The sequence below is a fragment of the Cimex lectularius genome, unplaced genomic scaffold (assembly GCF_000648675.2).
Source record: "Cimex lectularius strain Harlan isolate CLEC.00 unplaced genomic scaffold, Clec_2.1 scaffold3, whole genome shotgun sequence".
In the NCBI taxonomy this organism is placed as follows: Eukaryota; Metazoa; Arthropoda; class Insecta; order Hemiptera; family Cimicidae; genus Cimex; species Cimex lectularius.
In genome coordinates, this window is record NW_019392688.1 from 3,563,343 (window position 1) to 3,582,044 (window position 18,702).

Sequence of the window (18,702 nt, forward strand, 5' to 3'; positions counted from 1 at the left end):
AACCATATTGAACTAATATATGCTACTTTTTATGTATGGTGACAATACTTTCCCGCCTATTCAAAAGTGACACATAGTGTTGCTTAGCAGCTAAGAGTCTACCTACAGTAATGTCATTTTGCTGTAGCATCACACAATGGAATACTTAAGAAAAAACCAAATAAACCATTTTTTATCATTTTTTGATTTCACTTTTCTTGTGGGTGTACGATATCATCAATAATCTTCATAGCGATAAAAGTTCATACATAAATTCCATGTAACGCTGGTCGAACTTAGTAATTTTTTAAAATATTTTATGCGGGAAGGCAGTGGGAGTACTTACCCATAACGAATAATGTGGTTTTTAGTGACTGGTTGTTTACTAATTTGTTGAAGTCGTGAGGAGCGGTCAAGAATGAGGAAGTTTAGAAAAACACATTTTTCATTTTATTGTTATATGCGTTTTGTAATTAGCCCAGGCACTGAAGATGACCCGAATAAAGGTCGAAACATCGGCCAAAAAACTATCTCATTCTTGATGGCTCCTCACGACTTCAACAAAATAATTAATAATAATCTCATCGTAGTGTCGGTATTTTCTACATACACATCATCAATCATCTTCGCAGTGATAAAGACAAAAATATATTACCCAATACATCCCACTTTGGTCGAACCAGATAGTTTTAAAAATATTTTGCTCGAGTTTTATTTGGCAAGGTAGTGTGATTGCTTACCTACAACGAATCATAATCAGACCTAAAAAGTAAAAAAAAATTACAAAATCATAGCAAAGAATCATTTAATATGTTTCAGCTAACACAAAATAATAATTATTAAACTGACGCTAGAAGGCATGAGTGTCACAGCTCCGATAACGTTGTTTAACGGTTCCGTAACGACTGAAGTAAAAAAAAAAATGGCCTTTATAATTCCCAGTACTTGAAAACGTATATTAACCACTTTCGGCACAATCAGAAAAAGAATTTGAATTAAAAATACAAAAAAAAAGAAAGAAAAACAGCTACGCGCCCAATTAGGGATGTTCCGATACTATCATTCAATACTAGTATCGATATTTTTCGTTTAGATACCAGCTATTTTGGTATCGATACTTTACCTATATCAATACTTTTATTTGGTATCCTCGTTCGACATTAATTTTTTTATCCGTTGAAAAATTGGATTTTGTTAATTTTTAAGACGAGCAATAGGGTTTTAACTTAAAAACTAGTTGAAACCCGAATCAAGTACTTATTTAAAAAAAATTTATTACATACTTAATTACATGCAAACCATCACATTTTCAATTACCCTACTTTACCAGTTTAAAAACCGATTCTTTTTAGCCATTTTATTTATTTTTTTAATAGGTATTTAGAGATGAACACCAAAATTTAAAAGGTAAACATACCAAAACGGGTGGGTAAAAATATTGAATTTGAAGTACTGGTATAACAAATCCGTGTACCTATTTGATTTTGTCAATTAGGTTTTTTATATACAAATAACCAATAACAAGCTCCTACCGCACAGTTTTTTCCTGTAGCTCAGAAAAAAAATTGGTGATACAGAAGACAGATATACATCTGACATACAGAATAGACAATAATACACAGACAAGAATAACCGAGAAGGATCAAGTCTCACATTTTTACTGGTAAAATCCAATGCAATAAAAAAACAATATTAAAATAAACAATTTTTGTCAGAAGTTTATATATTTTAGTGTTTTTTAAAAATACAAAATGATGTATTTTCATACATAAATAAAAAAAAAAAACAAGTACAAGTCCTTTTTTCTCTTTAACGGTAAGACTTTTGGTACCTGGCCCTGGCACCAGGACCTCCGAATTTCTTGGCTTCGCACCTACGTGGATCGGCAACAAGTAGCGTCCTGTCATATTGGATCACAATATTTTTGATTTCCTTTTTCGATGCTTCGTCGACATCTGCAAAGGCAAAAACAATGTCAATAAATTAAATATACTCATATTTGACCACAGACTAAGTACAATACTAGCTTCTTTTACCCGTGACCTGGTCCACACGTGACTGTTTTAATATGGCTTTCTAACATAATGTCTCGTTTCTCAAATCCTTCTCTTCTTCAGTTCACTTTACATGGTAAAAAATTGTCTGTATGAACCCGTTAAGGATGGAATTTCAAAAAAACCTTTCTTAGCAGTTATCTATGTTATTACAGGAATGCACTGTCAAAATTTCAGCCCTTTAAATTCAGTGGTTCGATCTGTGCGTTGTAAGTCAGTCTCAGAACTGTTTTATATATACAGACCTATATTTGTGTGTTAATCGACTTATTCAACACAATAAAATATCGTAGGTTTGGCCATTTCCCACGTATCAAAATACACATAATTTTTTCAATTTACCAAAGTAACTTGCTGAGGATTTCATATTATATCAAGAAATTCAAATGATCAAGTTTCAAATTAAACAGAGCCGAATATGTAAGCGATTCAATAGGCACTGTCAAGTCCTGAACTTACAATTACCAGGGTGGCCCCTTTGTTTTGTTTGTTTACTACCAGTTAAGGTAGCCGCTTCTATTACAGGTACCCTTCATCGCCAACATCTTCCAAGGGACAAAGAGTCAAGCATTTCTAAAGCATTCAAAGCCTTAATCATATTTCAAAACCCTTCCATTATCATTTGATACTTTTCTTTAAGAACTTTAAATTTCTCATACTACGAGTGTAAGTGCAGTTAATGCCCGGTGGGGATATGGATTGGAAAAGTCTAGGTGTTGGGAATCAATCCTGCGACCACAGGGACTGACCCACCTTTACATTTTAGTAAAACAAGTACAAGTGAGACATACTGAAAATAAAATAATAAAATACTCAATGAACATAATTTAAATCTTACATTTCTGATAGTACGAGACGAGCGCCTTGCTAATCGCCTGCCTGATGGCATAGATCTGAGAGACATGACCTCCACCGTTCACCCTGACACGGATATCGACTCCGGAGAATCGGTCCTTGCCAAGAAGTAGGATCGGCTCCTGGAGTTTGTACTGGAGGACCCTCGGCTCGACCATCTCAAGTGGGCGACCATTGACACGAAGAGTGCCATTGCCCCGTTTGCAGTAGGCGACTGCTGTGGCAGTTTTCTGTGTATACAAGTTGAAATTAGATAAAGCGTATAACTCTGATAAATGATACAAGAGTAATAAACATATAAATTAATATATATTATAGAATTGAAAATCCCTTGGACAAGACACTATCACGTGACTTACAATTCATAGGTTTGAATAATATCAAAACAAACGTCCATATTATTATAAAATCTGTTTAAAATATCGATAAGACATATAAAACTACTTAAAACTGGACTAATTTATCAATAATAATATATTTAAAGGATCAAAACTAAGTGACTAACCTTTCTTCCAAACACCTGGACGCATTGGATCGGCTCGCGAACCCGCTGTAAAATTCCATTTTATTAAAGTATTAAAACGTTTAAATATTTAATTATATCCAAATACACACCTTTGGAGTCTTAGCGGACATCATTTTGGTAAGATTTTTGTCCAAATAACAAAATTGATACCCAAAGAGGAACACGGAAAGACGGGACCACGTTGAGAACGGGCCAAACGGGAGAACGAATCGTACAAGTCTGCCAACTTAAACCTCAATGAAGCCAGATTGTTTAATATCTCTTATTTCCCCAAAAATAATTTATTTAAATTAACATTTAATTAAAATATCTATGTTTGTTACTTTTAACAATAGTTTGACAAAAGTTTAATAAAAAAAAATATATATATATATATATCTGTAAATAGCAAAAGTTATGGAGGGGGCGTAGGTTGTATGTATAATGTATGAGTATTTACATTTAAGTTTTCGTAAAGAAGTTATTTTTTGATAGATCGCTTATGTAATAACTTAGTTTCGTGTATTAAACAAGGGGACGACCGGGTTGGTGGGTCACGGATTTATTTGGACCGATGTTTTTTTGGTCACACTCCAAAATAGCGGACACGTATACGCCACTTCTTGTGAATAAGCCTCGATTTCGCCAATTTTTAGTTTTTTGAAAGTTGAAATTTTATTTCTCCGGAAAATAATGCAGGATTTGGAAATAATTGCAAATAATGTTTTCTTTCAATTACCCTTCTATATAATAAACTGTTTATTGGATGATTATGTCTGATGGATTATTCTTTTGTAAATTTTTTAATCCTCTTCCAAACAAAAATGTTTTTCAACCTCAGTACCATTTAGTTACTTCGGAATAAATCAGACTTTACTTGATTTTCGCGTAATTTCGTTTTACGAGTTTAAACTAGGTCGTAACTGCCGAAACGGCCAGAAACAATGAAAAGTCTGTGGCGATGACAGTGTGAATGATAAGACTGTTCAGAGATAGTTTAAAAAGGGAGAATTTAGCCTTGAAGACAAAGAAGATTGTGGAAAGATTACTTCCCTAAATGATGTTCTGCGAGCTTTGGTCGAAGAAAATCCCAGAACGTTTCGAGAGCTTGCAGAAATCTGTCAGTTAGCAAATCGATCGTCACTGACCACCACCTTTTCTGGATAGAATTGTTACTTATGGTGAAAAGAGGATTCGCTACAATAACAGCAGACGTTCTGGATAGTGGATCGATAAAGGAGAAGCAACACCACATTTTCCAAAGCCCCTAACTCATCAAAAAAGGAGATGGTGACACTTTGGTGGGCTTCATCTCGGCTGATTTACTACAGTTTCTTGATTCCTGGCGCAACAATCAATGCCGAATTGTATTGCTCTCAAATTGAAGCAATGCACCAGAAATTGGCATTATTGAAGCCATCTTTGGTCAATCTGAAAAGGCCAATTCTGTTACACGACAACGCTCGGCCCCATGTGACTACACGAAATCTGCTGGATGTTGGTTATAAACTACAATTAATTAAGGTTTATAGTTGAGATAAAAAAGTCAATGGCACGAGCGGGATTCGAACCCACGATCTTCGGCTTGATACGCCGCTGCTCTACCACCTGAGCTATCGTGACCTCTATCCACCCGGACACACATTGGGAGAAGTGTATTGATTGTGATGGAGGGTATTACATGTTTTAAATCGTTTAATTGTTTTTATTTTACAACCATAAATCTATATTATTTTACAAAATTTTTATACAGATTGAAAAAAAAAAATATAGTAAAAGCTATCAACGTTTATCAATAAGCAAAAAATTTCTGAAAACCAAATACTTTTCAAGTAAATAGGTCATCATTTGTGTCGTAAAATTAGTATGAAATTTCGTTTTAGCACCTCTATAGAACCCAAAATATTTCGTCGTCAAAAAATTGTGAAAAAACAAAACAACACTCTGAATGTAAGACAGGTAAATATTTGATCCAATTGTGCGACTCTAAATGAAACCGGTTTGCGATGTACATCGAGTTCAGAGCTGAAAATAAGTGGTACACTTTACTTTCCAATGCGAAATAAAATGCTGTGCTTCTAAAACTGTCCTCCAACCGTAATTGCTACACACTCTCTATAAGAGACGAAGGTTTGATCCGAAGCACTTCAAGTTCAAAACCTAAAGTAAGTGGTAGACTTCTATTTTCACTGTGAAATTTGCTGCCCGGTTTCTTAACCAGTTCTCCTATCGCCATACCTACATGCTTTCTATAAAGAGCCAAGGAGGCACATCGAGTTCAGGAATGATAGTGTTAAATGATATGCAAGGTGTCCCACAAGATACGAGACACCCCCTTAACTACTTTGTTTTTTTTCGTAGAAAAAATTCCATTCAACTTGGTATTTTTCTATATTATTATTTTTTTTTAATTATCCAGATAACGAAGATATCGAACTCAACTTCTTTATTTTAAATTGGAGTACCTATTTTTCCTTATGTAATTTAAAAACTACGATTTTTTAAATGAATTTTCGTTTTGCTTTCAGATCTCTATAAATTTTTCACGGATGGGCAAGACCGTTAGGAGGTGTCTCGTATCTGGTGGGCCACCCTGTTTAAAAATAATATTTAATGCATATTGTACCAAATACAAAGAAGTATTTCTATATAATAGAAGAATTGAAGTTCGATTCGCTGCTGTGCTTCAAAAACTCCCATCTGGATGCCTACACGCTCCCTCTAAGAAACCAAAGCAACTCGGGTTCAAGACTGAAAGTAAGTTGTGGTTAGTAAACTTGAAATCCCACTGTAAATTTCACTGTCCCACAAACATCCTCCCACACGCTCCATATAAAGAGCCAAGACGTTCAGTGAGGCACACTGAGTTCAGGAATGAAAATAAGTGTTAAATAATATATAAAAATAATAGTTAATACGGATTGTATTAAGCACTACCATAATTTCGAACAAATTTGAATAAATTTTTGTGTTTATAGACTCATACATATTTTATATATTTTATACGCGTACAAAAAAAAATGTTTTGTTTTAAATTATGAGAAAATTTAATTTGTACATTTTACATTGATTACATACAACGTATATACTATAATGTGTTTAAGTTTGTATAGTGTGGGCCATATATGGTCCATACTGGAGTGTTGTCAAATTAGGATTTTTTTTTAATTCTTCAGCTTTCATGAATTAAAAGGAAAACTTTAATGTATGCATAAACGTGCATTTCAGTTCATGGAGCAAATTCATGAGAGCAACGACAGGAACGAGTCTGCGTGTCTACAATGAAATACAGGCAGATAAGTTTTGTTTTTTGTCAAGTCAACTTATCTTCACAATGATTAGCATATTCAATTGACACGTGTATAAACTGTTAACTGACAGTTGTATAACTTCAAATGGGCATTTTCCCATTTGGATTTATGTTCCTGATTCAATATAAAATCGGATAAACTTTGTACCTTTTTTTCATGTTTTTAAAATAATTGACCTATGTTCCTTCGATAAGGGTCTCGACCCTGAGAGTTACGAGGAGAGGATCGTAATGACTTAACACGAATATCAACCAGATCTCATCAATTGTCTCGTCAATCGTCGAGATAAGGCAAGTAGATTTATTTATCGTCTTATAGTTTTTTGTTTCTTTTTCAACAGATATTTGCGTTCTTCGGTAGATCCCTTTTCCCGTTGCCCCCACCAGGAAAGAGGGAACCCCCTACTCGGAGGAAAATTATTTCTCACCGACTATCGTTCCAGTAACAGTCAAAGAACGGGTTTTGGGTACGTCTTAACGTTTCTAACGTTCGCTTCAGAATGGAATGCAGCACGATTTTCCTCTGCGTCTTCCTCCTCCTCTCAGCCATCGGACTCCTCCAGAAAAAGAAACTGGCCACGTTCTTCAGAGACATGCAGTGAGTCAATAACAATTTTGAAAATAAAATTTAGCAGAGAGAACCGACATCTCTGAAAAACGCCGGGAAACTTTCTCTAATAATTCACTAACTTTTTCTTTTGCACATTATAACTTCTTAACTATATAAAATAACACAGTTTTTAATTACCCATTCATGGTTAAATATTACTACGCATGATAACCAATAAAACAAATCTTAAATGGCTAGATTTGCCTAGATTAGTTTTTTTTTTGTTTTTTTTTTTCTAGAACGTTTCTAGTCCCTTGAAAAATATAGACTCATGGGCTAGAAACGAAAGTCCGCTTTTGCTATCTTGTCTCACGACAAAATAAATATTTAAAAAAAGTCTGTCTTATCTGTCCCGCCACGAGTTTTGACACCTGCAATAAAATGTCATGTCATTAGACGCCGAGTCTTGACCGTACCCAATGACACGACTGTCGTCGAAAAAGAATGAATGACAGCGCTTGATATTCTGAAAACAAGTACAAATACGGAAAAATACATTTGCATACTTTTTTTCATTCGTCCTTTTGTTTAATTATAATTAACGTCGATTTGACAAAAAAACAAAACAAGATATCTTTACTCCTGTACCTAGTACAAAAGACGTACTTCACATTGCCTGTCAAATTTGAGCTGAGTACACAATACCAAGACAATTCAACTTTAGTTTTTATCATAAAAAATTTCATATCAAATTTTGTTCAATACATTATTCAAACCTCAAACTAAATAGACACAATTCAACCTGAAGCATTGGACGTTTCTTGAGTACGTGCGTGCATTAAAGTGAATTTTGTTTTTTTAGATGCATATTTCATAAATACCTAAGATAATGTAACGTACGCAAAAATATAACAAGGCGCACACCAAAAAAGCCAATAAAACACACTCACCCACTCATATGAGGTCCGAAGTCGTCGAAATGTACAATTTGCTGCAAGTGCCTTTAATCAGTTATAGAAATAACGATAGTTTGTATAAACCAAATCGCAGACTGACTTATGGTTTAATGCAAATAATGGCACATTGTTAAAAATATACGTTTGTAGATAAATACATAAAATATTTACAATATATGTAAATAAAAAAATATACATATAACACGTAAACATTTTTTCTCCCTCCCTCTCTCTCCCCCTCCCACTCCCCCCTCTCGCTCTCGCTCTCTCTCTCTCTCTCTCTCTCTCTCTCTCTCTCTCTCTCTCTCTCTCTCTCTCTCTCTCTCTCTCTCACCACCTCTCCATCAATTCCTCTCTCCCTCTCTTCTCCCCTATCTAACTCTCTGTTTATCTATTTCTCTCTATTTGTCTCCCTCAGTCTTTCTCATTGTCTCTTTCTTTTTGCTCTCTCTCTCCACCTCTCTCTCCCTTTCCTCCTCTCTCTCTCCCTCTCCTCCTCACACTCTCTCTCTCACCACCTCTCTCTCCCCCTCTCCCTCACCTCTCTGTCAATTCCTCTCTCCCTCTCTTCTCCCCTATCTAACTCTCTGTTTATCTATTTCTCTCTATTTGTCTCCCTCACTCTTTCTCATTATCTCTTTCTTTTTGCTCTCTCTCTCTCTCTCTCTCACTCTCTCTCTCCCTCTCCCTCCCTCCCTCCCTCTCTCTCTCCCCATGGGAGCAGGTAGTATTAGTAAAAGGGTGAGGGGTAATAGGGTATAAAAGAGAATTTACATATAGCTAAAACAAAGGCAATTTTTTTTAGTTACATATTAAAGGTATTAATAAATAAATAATACATCACTAATTGGTCCAAACAGATATTATATGTTTTCTTGGAAAAAATGTTTATTTTTCAACTCCATTTAGTTTTATTCAAGCAATGATAATACCTGTTCAAACGAGACTTGGAGACTTGGACCATCTTGAATTTATTTTAGATAAGTTTATTCAAATATGAATATATTATTGTGTGATTTTGATCATCATTTGATATGATTTTGTTTCATGATTGTTGACAAATCAAACTGCTTTGTTTCACTTCAAAAACACAATATTTATGCTGAATAATGCAGAAAACGCAATTTCATTCTGGCAATTTACTAAGCGTTAATTATTGTAATCAGTAATATTTTTTTAGAAACTTATCTCTTAAAGATAAATACAACTAAACCTAAATTAATAGAAAAACACTTTTTTTCTGTCTTTTTTATGACTGATATACTATATCAAAAATATATTGTTCAAGTGTGTAGTCTATGTTTAATGTTCATGTTGTTTTATTGCATTTATTTTTAATACAGAAATCGTATGTTGTCTGTATTTTCTTTTCCTGTGATCAATCTATCTGATTTGGTATTTCTTTAATAAAAAAAAAACTGAATACGTTATTTAATTATTTGCTTAATTAATTGGTAACAACGGTAAAAAATCCACTATTTCAACAAAAACAATTGTTAGAAAATAACATTAATTACAGGACTGACTTATCTTTTTTTTCATTTTTTCTTTATATATTTGGGGAAAAAAATATATTTTACAGTACAGTGTATTTCAAGATTGTGTAAAATTGGAAGGGAAAAATGCAAAGTAAGTTATTATTAAGCTATCTCTTCTCAGATCTATCTCATATATGAGAAAAAGTTAAAAAAATCACTATTGAAGAAAATATTTTTGAGAGAACAATTACCTTACTTATTACTTAATCAAGTAGCCCAAGGGGTCAATCATTGATGTTGTGTCATGTTTTCAATGGCCTCTAATTCTCACGGTAAATATAATTTATTTCTGTTATAATCAAAGGTATTTCAGTTTTGTTTTTTCATACATATCAAAACTGGAATTTTCTAATTTGCTGGCCAATTTGAAAGTGGCAAATAAATTGTACCATAAATGTACCTTTGTAAATTTTCAAAGAATACTTCTTTTGACCTACCCCTCATGTTGATATTTATGCTGAACCGGACAGAAATTAAACCTAAAATCATTCAGGTTGTAAAACAAATTTAAAAAATATAGATAAACATGAAAAGCAGCATTAGATAAAGAAACGTAATTCTGACGTGATCCTATTCTGTGCATAGGTAGTGTAGTGCATAGATAACGTGAGGAAAATTTAAACAATGAAAAAATGAGTTAATTATATTAAAATTAATCACCATTGTGAAATGATGAACACATATTTTTTATTATGCTAGACTTTCCTGCATTATTTGAAAGTACAAAATTGCTAGTGTTTTACGACAGAGGAAACACTTCTACTTTACATAAATACATGTTAATAAAATTTCTTCATAGAAATGAACAGAACAATTGTACTAATTAAAATAATTATTCAATTGAAAACAAAATTAGTTTAATAAATTAATTACACAAAGTATAATAGTTTTGTACAATACCTTATGCCTTCCATGCCTTTGCGAAAATTAAAAACACCATAAACTGCTCAAAAATAAATAGGGATATTGCCAATTTTATAGTATTTACTTTTCCTAGCATTTTTATTTTATTTTCATTACAAATTGCATTAAAATTCATTAGAAATTATTGTTTTTTTACTGAAGGAAAATTTAGTTAAGGTATTTTGCAAAATAATTTTTTTTAAACAATTAATACCGTATATAACGTCCTCTGTTACTAGTAGTCATAAAGACCCAACAGCCTCATTCAATTGTTGGATTTACATGTCCACCATCCCAATTCACTTGGTGGGAGAAGTGTTTTTATATACCCACAGCCTCATACAATTGTCCTGACAAGCCTAACATCTCTATGCAATTGATATGAAGTGCGATTTCCATACGATTCCACGCCATTACAAATACAAAATACATACATTTGTTGGCAGAGGGGCAATTTCAAACCCAATATCCCAATATATTTGATGAAAGAGGTTTGATTATATACTAAACACCCTTACAATTTATGGTTCGATAGTACGTATCATCTTGGTCTGCCTATCCTCACTGATTTGAAAATCCCGACTTAATCCATCAAATGCATTGACAAAAAAAAAGGTAATAATGATGAAGACCCCCACCATCCAAGACATCGTAACTAAAATTTGACTCCAAAGAACTCATCTAAACTCAATTCTGAAGATGGAAAAATGCGGAAATGCATCTGACAGACAAAATCAGCGAAGATGAGCAGATCAAGATAATAGGTAAATGTCAAACTAAAGCTCATCACCCGCAAGCCTCGGAAGGAAATCATTCGACCGTTACATGTTGCTACATATTACAAACACAATACATACAATTGTTTGGATTGCAAACCCTACAGTTCAATATACATGTATACAGCCAACAACCTTACACCATTGTTTGTATTGCAAAACCAACAACCCCATACAATTGGAGGCTGCGATAGTATTATAAAACATAATTTCATATACAGTTTATTGGTATCAGTGGGAGGTTCTAAACCCAACATTCTTATAAAATTAGTTGACAAGTTGCTGCTATACATTCAACTTAACCTTGCGCAGTGGCAATATCGTAATCAATGAAGTTCTACTGAGATGCGATTATTGCTAGTTGAAAACTATACATTCAACTTTCTTGTACAATTATTGAAATTATAAACCCAAAATTCCTATACAATTGGTTTGGAGAGTTGCTAGTATATACCCAACATTCTCGTAGAGTTGTTGGCATTACTAACTAAACAACTCAATATATTTGGTGGGAGTACGCAGTACACATGCCTAACATACCCATACTATTGGCCACTGGGAATAGAAATCTGTGAAAGCACAAATTCAAGTTTGAAAATATAAATCCATTTATACTATAGTGGTCAATTGACCTAGTTACTTATTTCAATTAATTTGAAAATATAGTTTTTTTTGCAATATTAATAGCCACTTATTTTGGCTTTACAAATTTGCACTGCCAATTTTATCCAAAAAATTGTGAAGGTTGCCAGGTGATGAATAATTTGGTCCTCTCTGAACATTTAGGTTGGTCAGACACGTTCCGAATTGTCTTCAGTGGAGGGTTGTAACTAAAATTATTATAAAAAAACTGAAGATGTCGAGAAGCCAAAACGTACCCAAAAACAACTTAACTCCACTATCATCCTTGTTCTGTTTTTTCAATACTTTCAGCCTATTTTTCAACGTGAATATGTGTATAGCTTTTCTCAGTCAAATTAACTCTTTTTAAATTGAAATTAACCATTTTTAAATTCAAATTAAATATCTCTAACTCTAACTCCAAATTAAACTTTTTTAAATTTCAAATTAACCCTGTCTTTACAATATCAAAAACCTAGAAGGTAGTATGAAATTTAAACATGTAAAATAAAATTCCTGTTTTTTTGTGTGTTTTTTTTTTTATATAGATAAAATAATTGGGCTCTTAGAGGAATAATTGTGAAATAAACTGTGTGAATAGGAATAAACCTTGGAAAATAAAGTGGACTGTGTAAAAAGTTAATTTTCTTAAATTATGTGAAGTAAAGTCACAGTATTTATGTGTTTATAGCTTATTCTTGAGGTTTAATTTTTTATCTTCATACCATAACATCATTTTGCAGGTAATAAAATCTTATCAACTCATAATTTATATAGCATAACAAAATATGTTTTTACAAATTCTATCGTCTTGACACATTCCACATTTTCTGTATGAAAATATATGCTATAATAAGTTATATTCGTTGAAAAATTATTTAAAGTATTGAAATATAAGTTGCCAGGTGGGATGAAATGGTATTGTATGTTTATGTATCTGGTCTAAAAGATACTCATTATCTGAAGTTGAAAATGGGAAAACAATGAACAGCAAAGTATAACTGTTTTAACTCAACCTCATTTCTAGTACATTTTATTACAGTATGCTTTTCATTTTTTCTCCTTAGTTGTTTATACCACACTTTGAATCATAATTATTATGGTTTAATAGGCTATGTAAAATTATTCAGTTTGCTTAATTTAGATCTTTGAATTTGATTATAATATCAACAGAATATTTGTTTTCCTATTATTATAATTACTACTTTTTGTCTTAATTAGTACTATTGTAATAGGGATTATTTTCCGTTTGGATGGGAAAAATGTGATGTCTCTCACACTTTTTATTAATTAATTAAGTAAACAATACATTCCAATTATTTTAAGCCTTCATTTTTTTGTTTGATGTTTTAATTTGTGCTTTTGTTATTCTCATGTCTTTATTATAAAAACTGTAAGAAAAAAAATTATTGTTTTGAGCAATAGCTGATGTTTTCATCTATGATAAAGTTGAAAAGGTTCTTAATTCAAAACTTCTTTATATACAAAATACCCCAAATATTCATACAACTGAAAAGGAATGTTTTAACAAGCAATTTAATTGTACGAGTGTAATTTTGTAGTAAAGTGTAAAATAATTTTTTGCAAATTTACTCCTTGTATATTAGGCCGAATTGTTTTCTTCCATGTACTTTATATACATTTTATTTGTTGTTTAAGGATATTAACTTGGTATTAATTTTTTTTAAGCCAGCATTGCATTTGTTTATGGTATATATGATTTACATTCACCCCTGAATTTTTTTGTCTTAAGCGTTATATTGAAAATGTGTCATTCTTTTTATGAGATACACATTCAGAAGTGAAGAAAAATATTTTGGATTTGGACAATTTAGTTTTGTTCGATTATTTGCTGATGGCAGGGTATTTGATTGGTCATGAGCACAAGATGTGAACAAATATANTTTTTTGGGGGGGGGGTCTGATACTTTACAGAACACATCTAACAGAATAAAACTCAGGTTAAATCACTAAAGAAGGTGAACCCATGAAGCATGAAAGTGTAAACCAGGATGCTTGGAAATGTTAAAACAAACCACCAATGAGGGTTTGTTTGATGTTTTGGGTTAATAATGATAAAATAACAAAGCCAAATCACTGAAGAAGGCTAACTGTCAAATACCAGAATAGCTAGGATAAGTAGACTAAAAGAGCCATAAATGACTTAATTCTTAACCATCGCTAATTCTTGGTTCACCTTCCTTGAGACCACAATAAGACACGTTTATACACAACTTTACGTTTTCTTATACTCTTACTTTGAATTTGTTACAGTCTAGTTTTGAACGTAGGCTATGTGATTATCTCCCAGAAATGGTACGAGTACAAGAACGAGACGATAATCGACGTTTTTCAGAGAGTTGTGGCCAAGGATCCGGAAAAGGTCGCATTGCGGCATCTTGATGAAAGCTGGACCTTTTGGAAACTTGAAGAACTGAGCAACAGGATTTCAAGGTAAAATGGAATTTTGTTTTCCTATTGTGTGTTTATCAACAGGTGCCAGTTGTATTGTGTGATGCCTTATGTATTAAGTAAATTTGTGCATATTTGATAAGAACGTGCACTTTGATGAAAGCGCTTTTTATTTTCAATTTTTCTTTATATTCTCAATTATGTTAAATTGTGAATTTTACATAAAGCCTTCATAAAAATTCCTCTAATACAATAATAATAATAATATGGTAGTGTATTTACAATGTTAGACATTTTACAGGGTTTTTGACTCGATGAACTACAGCAAAGGCGACTGTATTGCCCTTATGATGGATGGATGCCCAGACTATGTTGCCTGCATACTGGGTGTTGTAAAAAATGGTGGGATCACTGCTCTTGTAAACATAAATCAGAACAGAGAAGTTTTGAGGAGGAGCATTGAGACGACCAACGCTAAGGCACTTATCTATGGTACCAACTATACCGAAGGTGATTCAAAAATAATAATAAAAATTTGCACATTTTAATGGTTTTTAATTTATATCTGGTTGAGTAGTATTCAATTGTTTTAAGTCAAATTTATCAATAAGATCAATCTTTTAAATTTATCACAGTGATTTCTGAGATTGCTTCGAGTTTGAAAGTGGATTTCTACCATGTTGGAGAAGGCATGGCTGTTCCTGGCTCCAATGATCTGAAGAGTATTTCTGAAAATTTCCCATCAACACCTATGGTGCAGAAGATAAAGGCAAGGAAGCACACAGAGCCGTTACTGTACATCTTCACATCTGGGACAACTGGATTACCAAAAGCGGCTATCATCACTCACGCTAGATACTTTATGATGACCCTCGGTGTCAAACACTCTTTTGGTAAGATGAGCATTTGTAGTAGATATTTAAATTTAATTAAACATTTGAAATAATTTTGAGATGACATGAATGAGAGATAACAAAATATGTCAAGAGAATCCACCCCATGACCATCTATGACAAACCGAAAGGTGATGCCCTGTTTGGCAGTCTGCTTAAATGTTTAATGATAATTTTCAAACTTCACATCAGTAAACGTTTCAAGATTTTAATTATTTTTATAACAACAAACCAAAATATGGTTCATAATTTTGACATTCTACCTGTTCTATTTCATTGATTTTACTTTTAAGGGATTAAGAAGGAGGATGTAGTTTACACTTCCTTGCCACTCTACCACACTGCAGGAGTTATTCTTGGAGTTGGTCAGGCACTTCTTGGTGGCTCGACTGTTGTCATCAGGTCCAAGTTTTCAGCAACAAATTTTTTTTCTGATTGCATCAAATACAAATGCACTGTGAGTGTAATTTTTCAACTATAAATGTTAGATATTTATTTTATTTTTTTTTAATATTTAGGTAGCTCAGTACATTGGTGAAATCTGCAGGTACATTCTTTGTACGCCAGAATCTGAAGTAGACTGTGCCCATTCAGTGAGGTTGATGTTTGGCAATGGTCTTAGGGCTGAGGTGAGAATGTTTTTTGTTTACGCATCATTGCTTTTTATTTTTTATACTGGATATGGCAGGTTTGGGAGCAATTTGTGAAAAGGTTCGGTGTGAAACAAATAGGCGAATTCTACGGATCAACTGAGGGGAATGCAAACATCAGTAAGTTTTTCTTTTCTTTTATATTAATTGTACTTATGAAATTCACATTTATCTTCTTTGTAGTAAATGCATGGAATAAGATTGGTGCGGTGGGCTACGTTCCTTGGTTTGCCCGCCGATTCCATTCAGCGGAACTTGTCTTGGTTAATGAGGAAACAAAAGAGCCTTTGCGGAACTCTCAAGGCTTCTGCCAGAAGTGCAAGCCGGGCCAACCGGGAATCTTCATCGCAAAAATTTCCAAATCCAAGGTGACAAGCCATTTTAACGGCTATGTCGATAAGGAAGCCACAAAAAAGAAGATTCTTGAGAATGTCTTTGAAAAGGGTGATAAATGGTTTAACTCAGGCGATGTACTCAGTAAGGACGAATACGGCTACATGTACTTCAAAGACAGAACTGGGGACACTTTCAGGTATGTAAGATCAATTTTGTTTTTTACACAAATGCAATTTTAATCTTTTTATTTTAAGGTGGAAAGGAGAGAACATCGCTACTACTGAGGTTGAGGGTGTCGTTACAAATATTATAGGCCAGAAGGATATCACAGTATATGGTGTCAATGTACCCAGTACTGAAGGAAAAGCTGGAATGTTAGCGATTGTTGATACAGAAAAACAACTTGACCTAGATAACCTCTACAAAGGACTGGAGAAAAATCTCCCCTCGTATGCAAGGCCAATTTTTGTACGAGTAATGGAAAAATTACCCTTTACAGGTATTATTAATTTTAATTGTAATTATCAGACACTTGGAAATTAAACAGTTTTATAATAATTTAAAAAAATTTCAGGTACTTTTAAAATCCAGAAGAATCAAATACAGAAAGAAGGATATGACCCTTCAAAAGTAAAAGATCCGATATTCTTCCTTGACGTACGATCAAAGAAATTTATACCTCTTGATGAAAAAGTTTATGAGGATATCCTGAATAATGTTGTGAAACTATGAAACTAGACGAGTTGATATTGAAAAATTTGAAACAAATTCTAGTCTAGTAGTAGTTGATGTATTTTGTATTTTTCAGTCAACTGAAACTTACTAAATGTCACATGATATATCTTTATTTTATTACTACTATAAAGGGATAGTTGTGATGCTTTATTCAAAGGTTTTTCAGTGTATTTCAAATAATTATTTGCTCAAAACTAATGTAAAAAAAATTTACTGTGCAATGAACTGTGACCAAGTCTAATGTAAACATATCACACTGCAAACTGTCTAGAAAATGTTATATTTAAAAACAAATTAATATAATTTTGTATATAAACTATAAAAGCATATTCGACATTGGGTTTGTATAGTAACTTCTTTCAAGACCATCCTTGTATGATAAGTTAGTATGTAAGACCTTGCATTTAAGCCAGTTAGATCTAAAATATTAAAAAATATTTTGATGGATATTTTCTTAATCCTGATTAAACAATAGCTATTCATACCATTTATAAAAATAAAAATAATTATTACATATATTTTCCTTACTTTGCAGTGGTTGAAATAAAACTTATTGGGTGAGGATTCAGTTTATCAATATGTCACATGCATTCCACAGATTCCAGCATTGCCATAAGACTTTACAACCCCTTGCCTAACAGTCAAACCCAGACTCACATATTGTTCATATACAGGGTGTCCCAGTTCCTTCTGACAAAACTCAGGGAATCGATTCTACTCTTCGTTTGGAGCAAAAAATGCTCAGGAGAAAATTTTCGGAAAGTTCTCTATTTTGAAGATATTCGTCAATTTAGGTTTTTTCAACTTTTCACTATCTTACCACATAAAAACGCTTACAACTTCCAAAATGTTGAGACTACAACAAATTTCAATTACACCATTTGAAAGAACGCTAAATTTGCTGTATGATACTTCTTTGCAATAATCTGGATGACATAAAATGTTAGCCAATATCAGTTGGAACATGTCAAAATTTAAAATTTTGGTCATGATTGCACGCTCTACTAAGGTTACAAAAACATACCTACAACTTGTCAAATTTTACAAAAACTTCTTCATCTAATATGCTTTACGTTGATATATCCAGGTTTTTAGATAACGTTCTAGTAGTTGAAAAATAACAATTGAATGTTCGAAAACGTGAGCTAAGGTAAATTTGAAGGGATTCTGATGAAGGGCGAGAAATAGCCTGTATTGTTACACAAAAAGGATATATGTTTTTGAAATGAATTAACCTTTTGTAAAAGAGTCAAAAGCCACGTACTACTTCAAATAAACCCCATGAAAAAAAAAATCCATTTCGGAAGAAAGAAAAAAAAAGGAAAAATGTATATAATAATCAACTAGCTTGAAATTTACATTATTAAAAAAAAAAATCCAAAATAGGCAGATTAACCCTTTCTTATTTATTTTTATTATTATTCTATTATCAGAATAATAAAGGAAAAATGTATATAATAATCAACTGGCTTGGAATTTACAATAATTAAACAAAAATATATCAAAAAATCCAAAATAGGCAGATTAACCCTTTTTTGTTTAATTTTTACTGTTATTATTATTCTATTATAAGAAGAAAAACGGAAAAATGTATATAATAATCAACTAGCGTGGACTTTAAAATAATTA

General features: G+C 32.7%; 2 protein-coding genes and 1 pseudogene across 2 annotated transcripts; 2 read left to right on the plus strand and 1 right to left on the minus strand.

Moving 5' to 3' along the window:
• Positions 1–1,675: 1,675 nt before the first annotated feature.
• Positions 1,676–3,640, minus strand: LOC106662236 (40S ribosomal protein S16). The gene is made up of 4 exons (XM_014386153.1): positions 3,504–3,640; positions 3,394–3,438; positions 2,872–3,118; positions 1,676–1,934 (listed from the first exon to the last, which is right to left on the minus strand). Exons 1-4 carry the CDS (start codon positions 3,525–3,527, stop codon positions 1,789–1,791), a joined length of 462 nt encoding a protein of 153 aa, XP_014241639.1. The 5' UTR covers positions 3,528–3,640; the 3' UTR covers positions 1,676–1,788.
• Positions 3,641–7,045: 3,405 nt separating this feature from the next.
• Positions 7,046–17,414, plus strand: LOC106662235 (long-chain fatty acid transport protein 1-like). The gene is made up of 10 exons (XM_014386152.2): positions 7,046–7,301; positions 14,322–14,501; positions 14,761–14,969; positions 15,095–15,352; positions 15,646–15,809; positions 15,871–15,981; positions 16,041–16,122; positions 16,186–16,534; positions 16,593–16,837; positions 16,913–17,414. Exons 1-10 carry the CDS (start codon positions 7,204–7,206, stop codon positions 17,068–17,070), a joined length of 1,854 nt encoding a protein of 617 aa, XP_014241638.1. The 5' UTR covers positions 7,046–7,203; the 3' UTR covers positions 17,071–17,414.
• LOC112126550 lies at positions 11,727–11,850 on the plus strand (annotated as a pseudogene).
• Positions 17,415–18,702: the final 1,288 nt, after the last annotated feature.

Excerpts from the sequence above, each read along its gene's own strand:
- LOC106662236 (XM_014386153.1), bottom strand. The coding sequence starts at position 3,527 with ATGATGTCCGCTAAGACTCCAAAG. Across the intron at positions 3,439-3,503 it reads TGTCCGCTAAGACTCCAAAG|CGGGTTCGCGAGCCGATCCA; the intron begins GTGTGTATTTGG and ends GGAATTTTACAG. Across the intron at positions 1,935-2,871 it reads CGTCTCGTACTATCAGAAAT|ATGTCGACGAAGCATCGAAA; the intron begins GTAAGATTTAAA and ends TTGCCTTTGCAG.
- LOC106662235 (XM_014386152.2), top strand. The coding sequence starts at position 7,204 with ATGGAATGCAGCACGATTTTCCTCTGCGTCTTCCTCCTCCTCTCAGCC. Across the intron at positions 7,302-14,321 it reads ACGTTCTTCAGAGACATGCA|TCTAGTTTTGAACGTAGGCT; the intron begins GTGAGTCAATAA and ends AATTTGTTACAG. Across the intron at positions 14,970-15,094 it reads TGGTACCAACTATACCGAAG|TGATTTCTGAGATTGCTTCG; the intron begins GTGATTCAAAAA and ends AATTTATCACAG.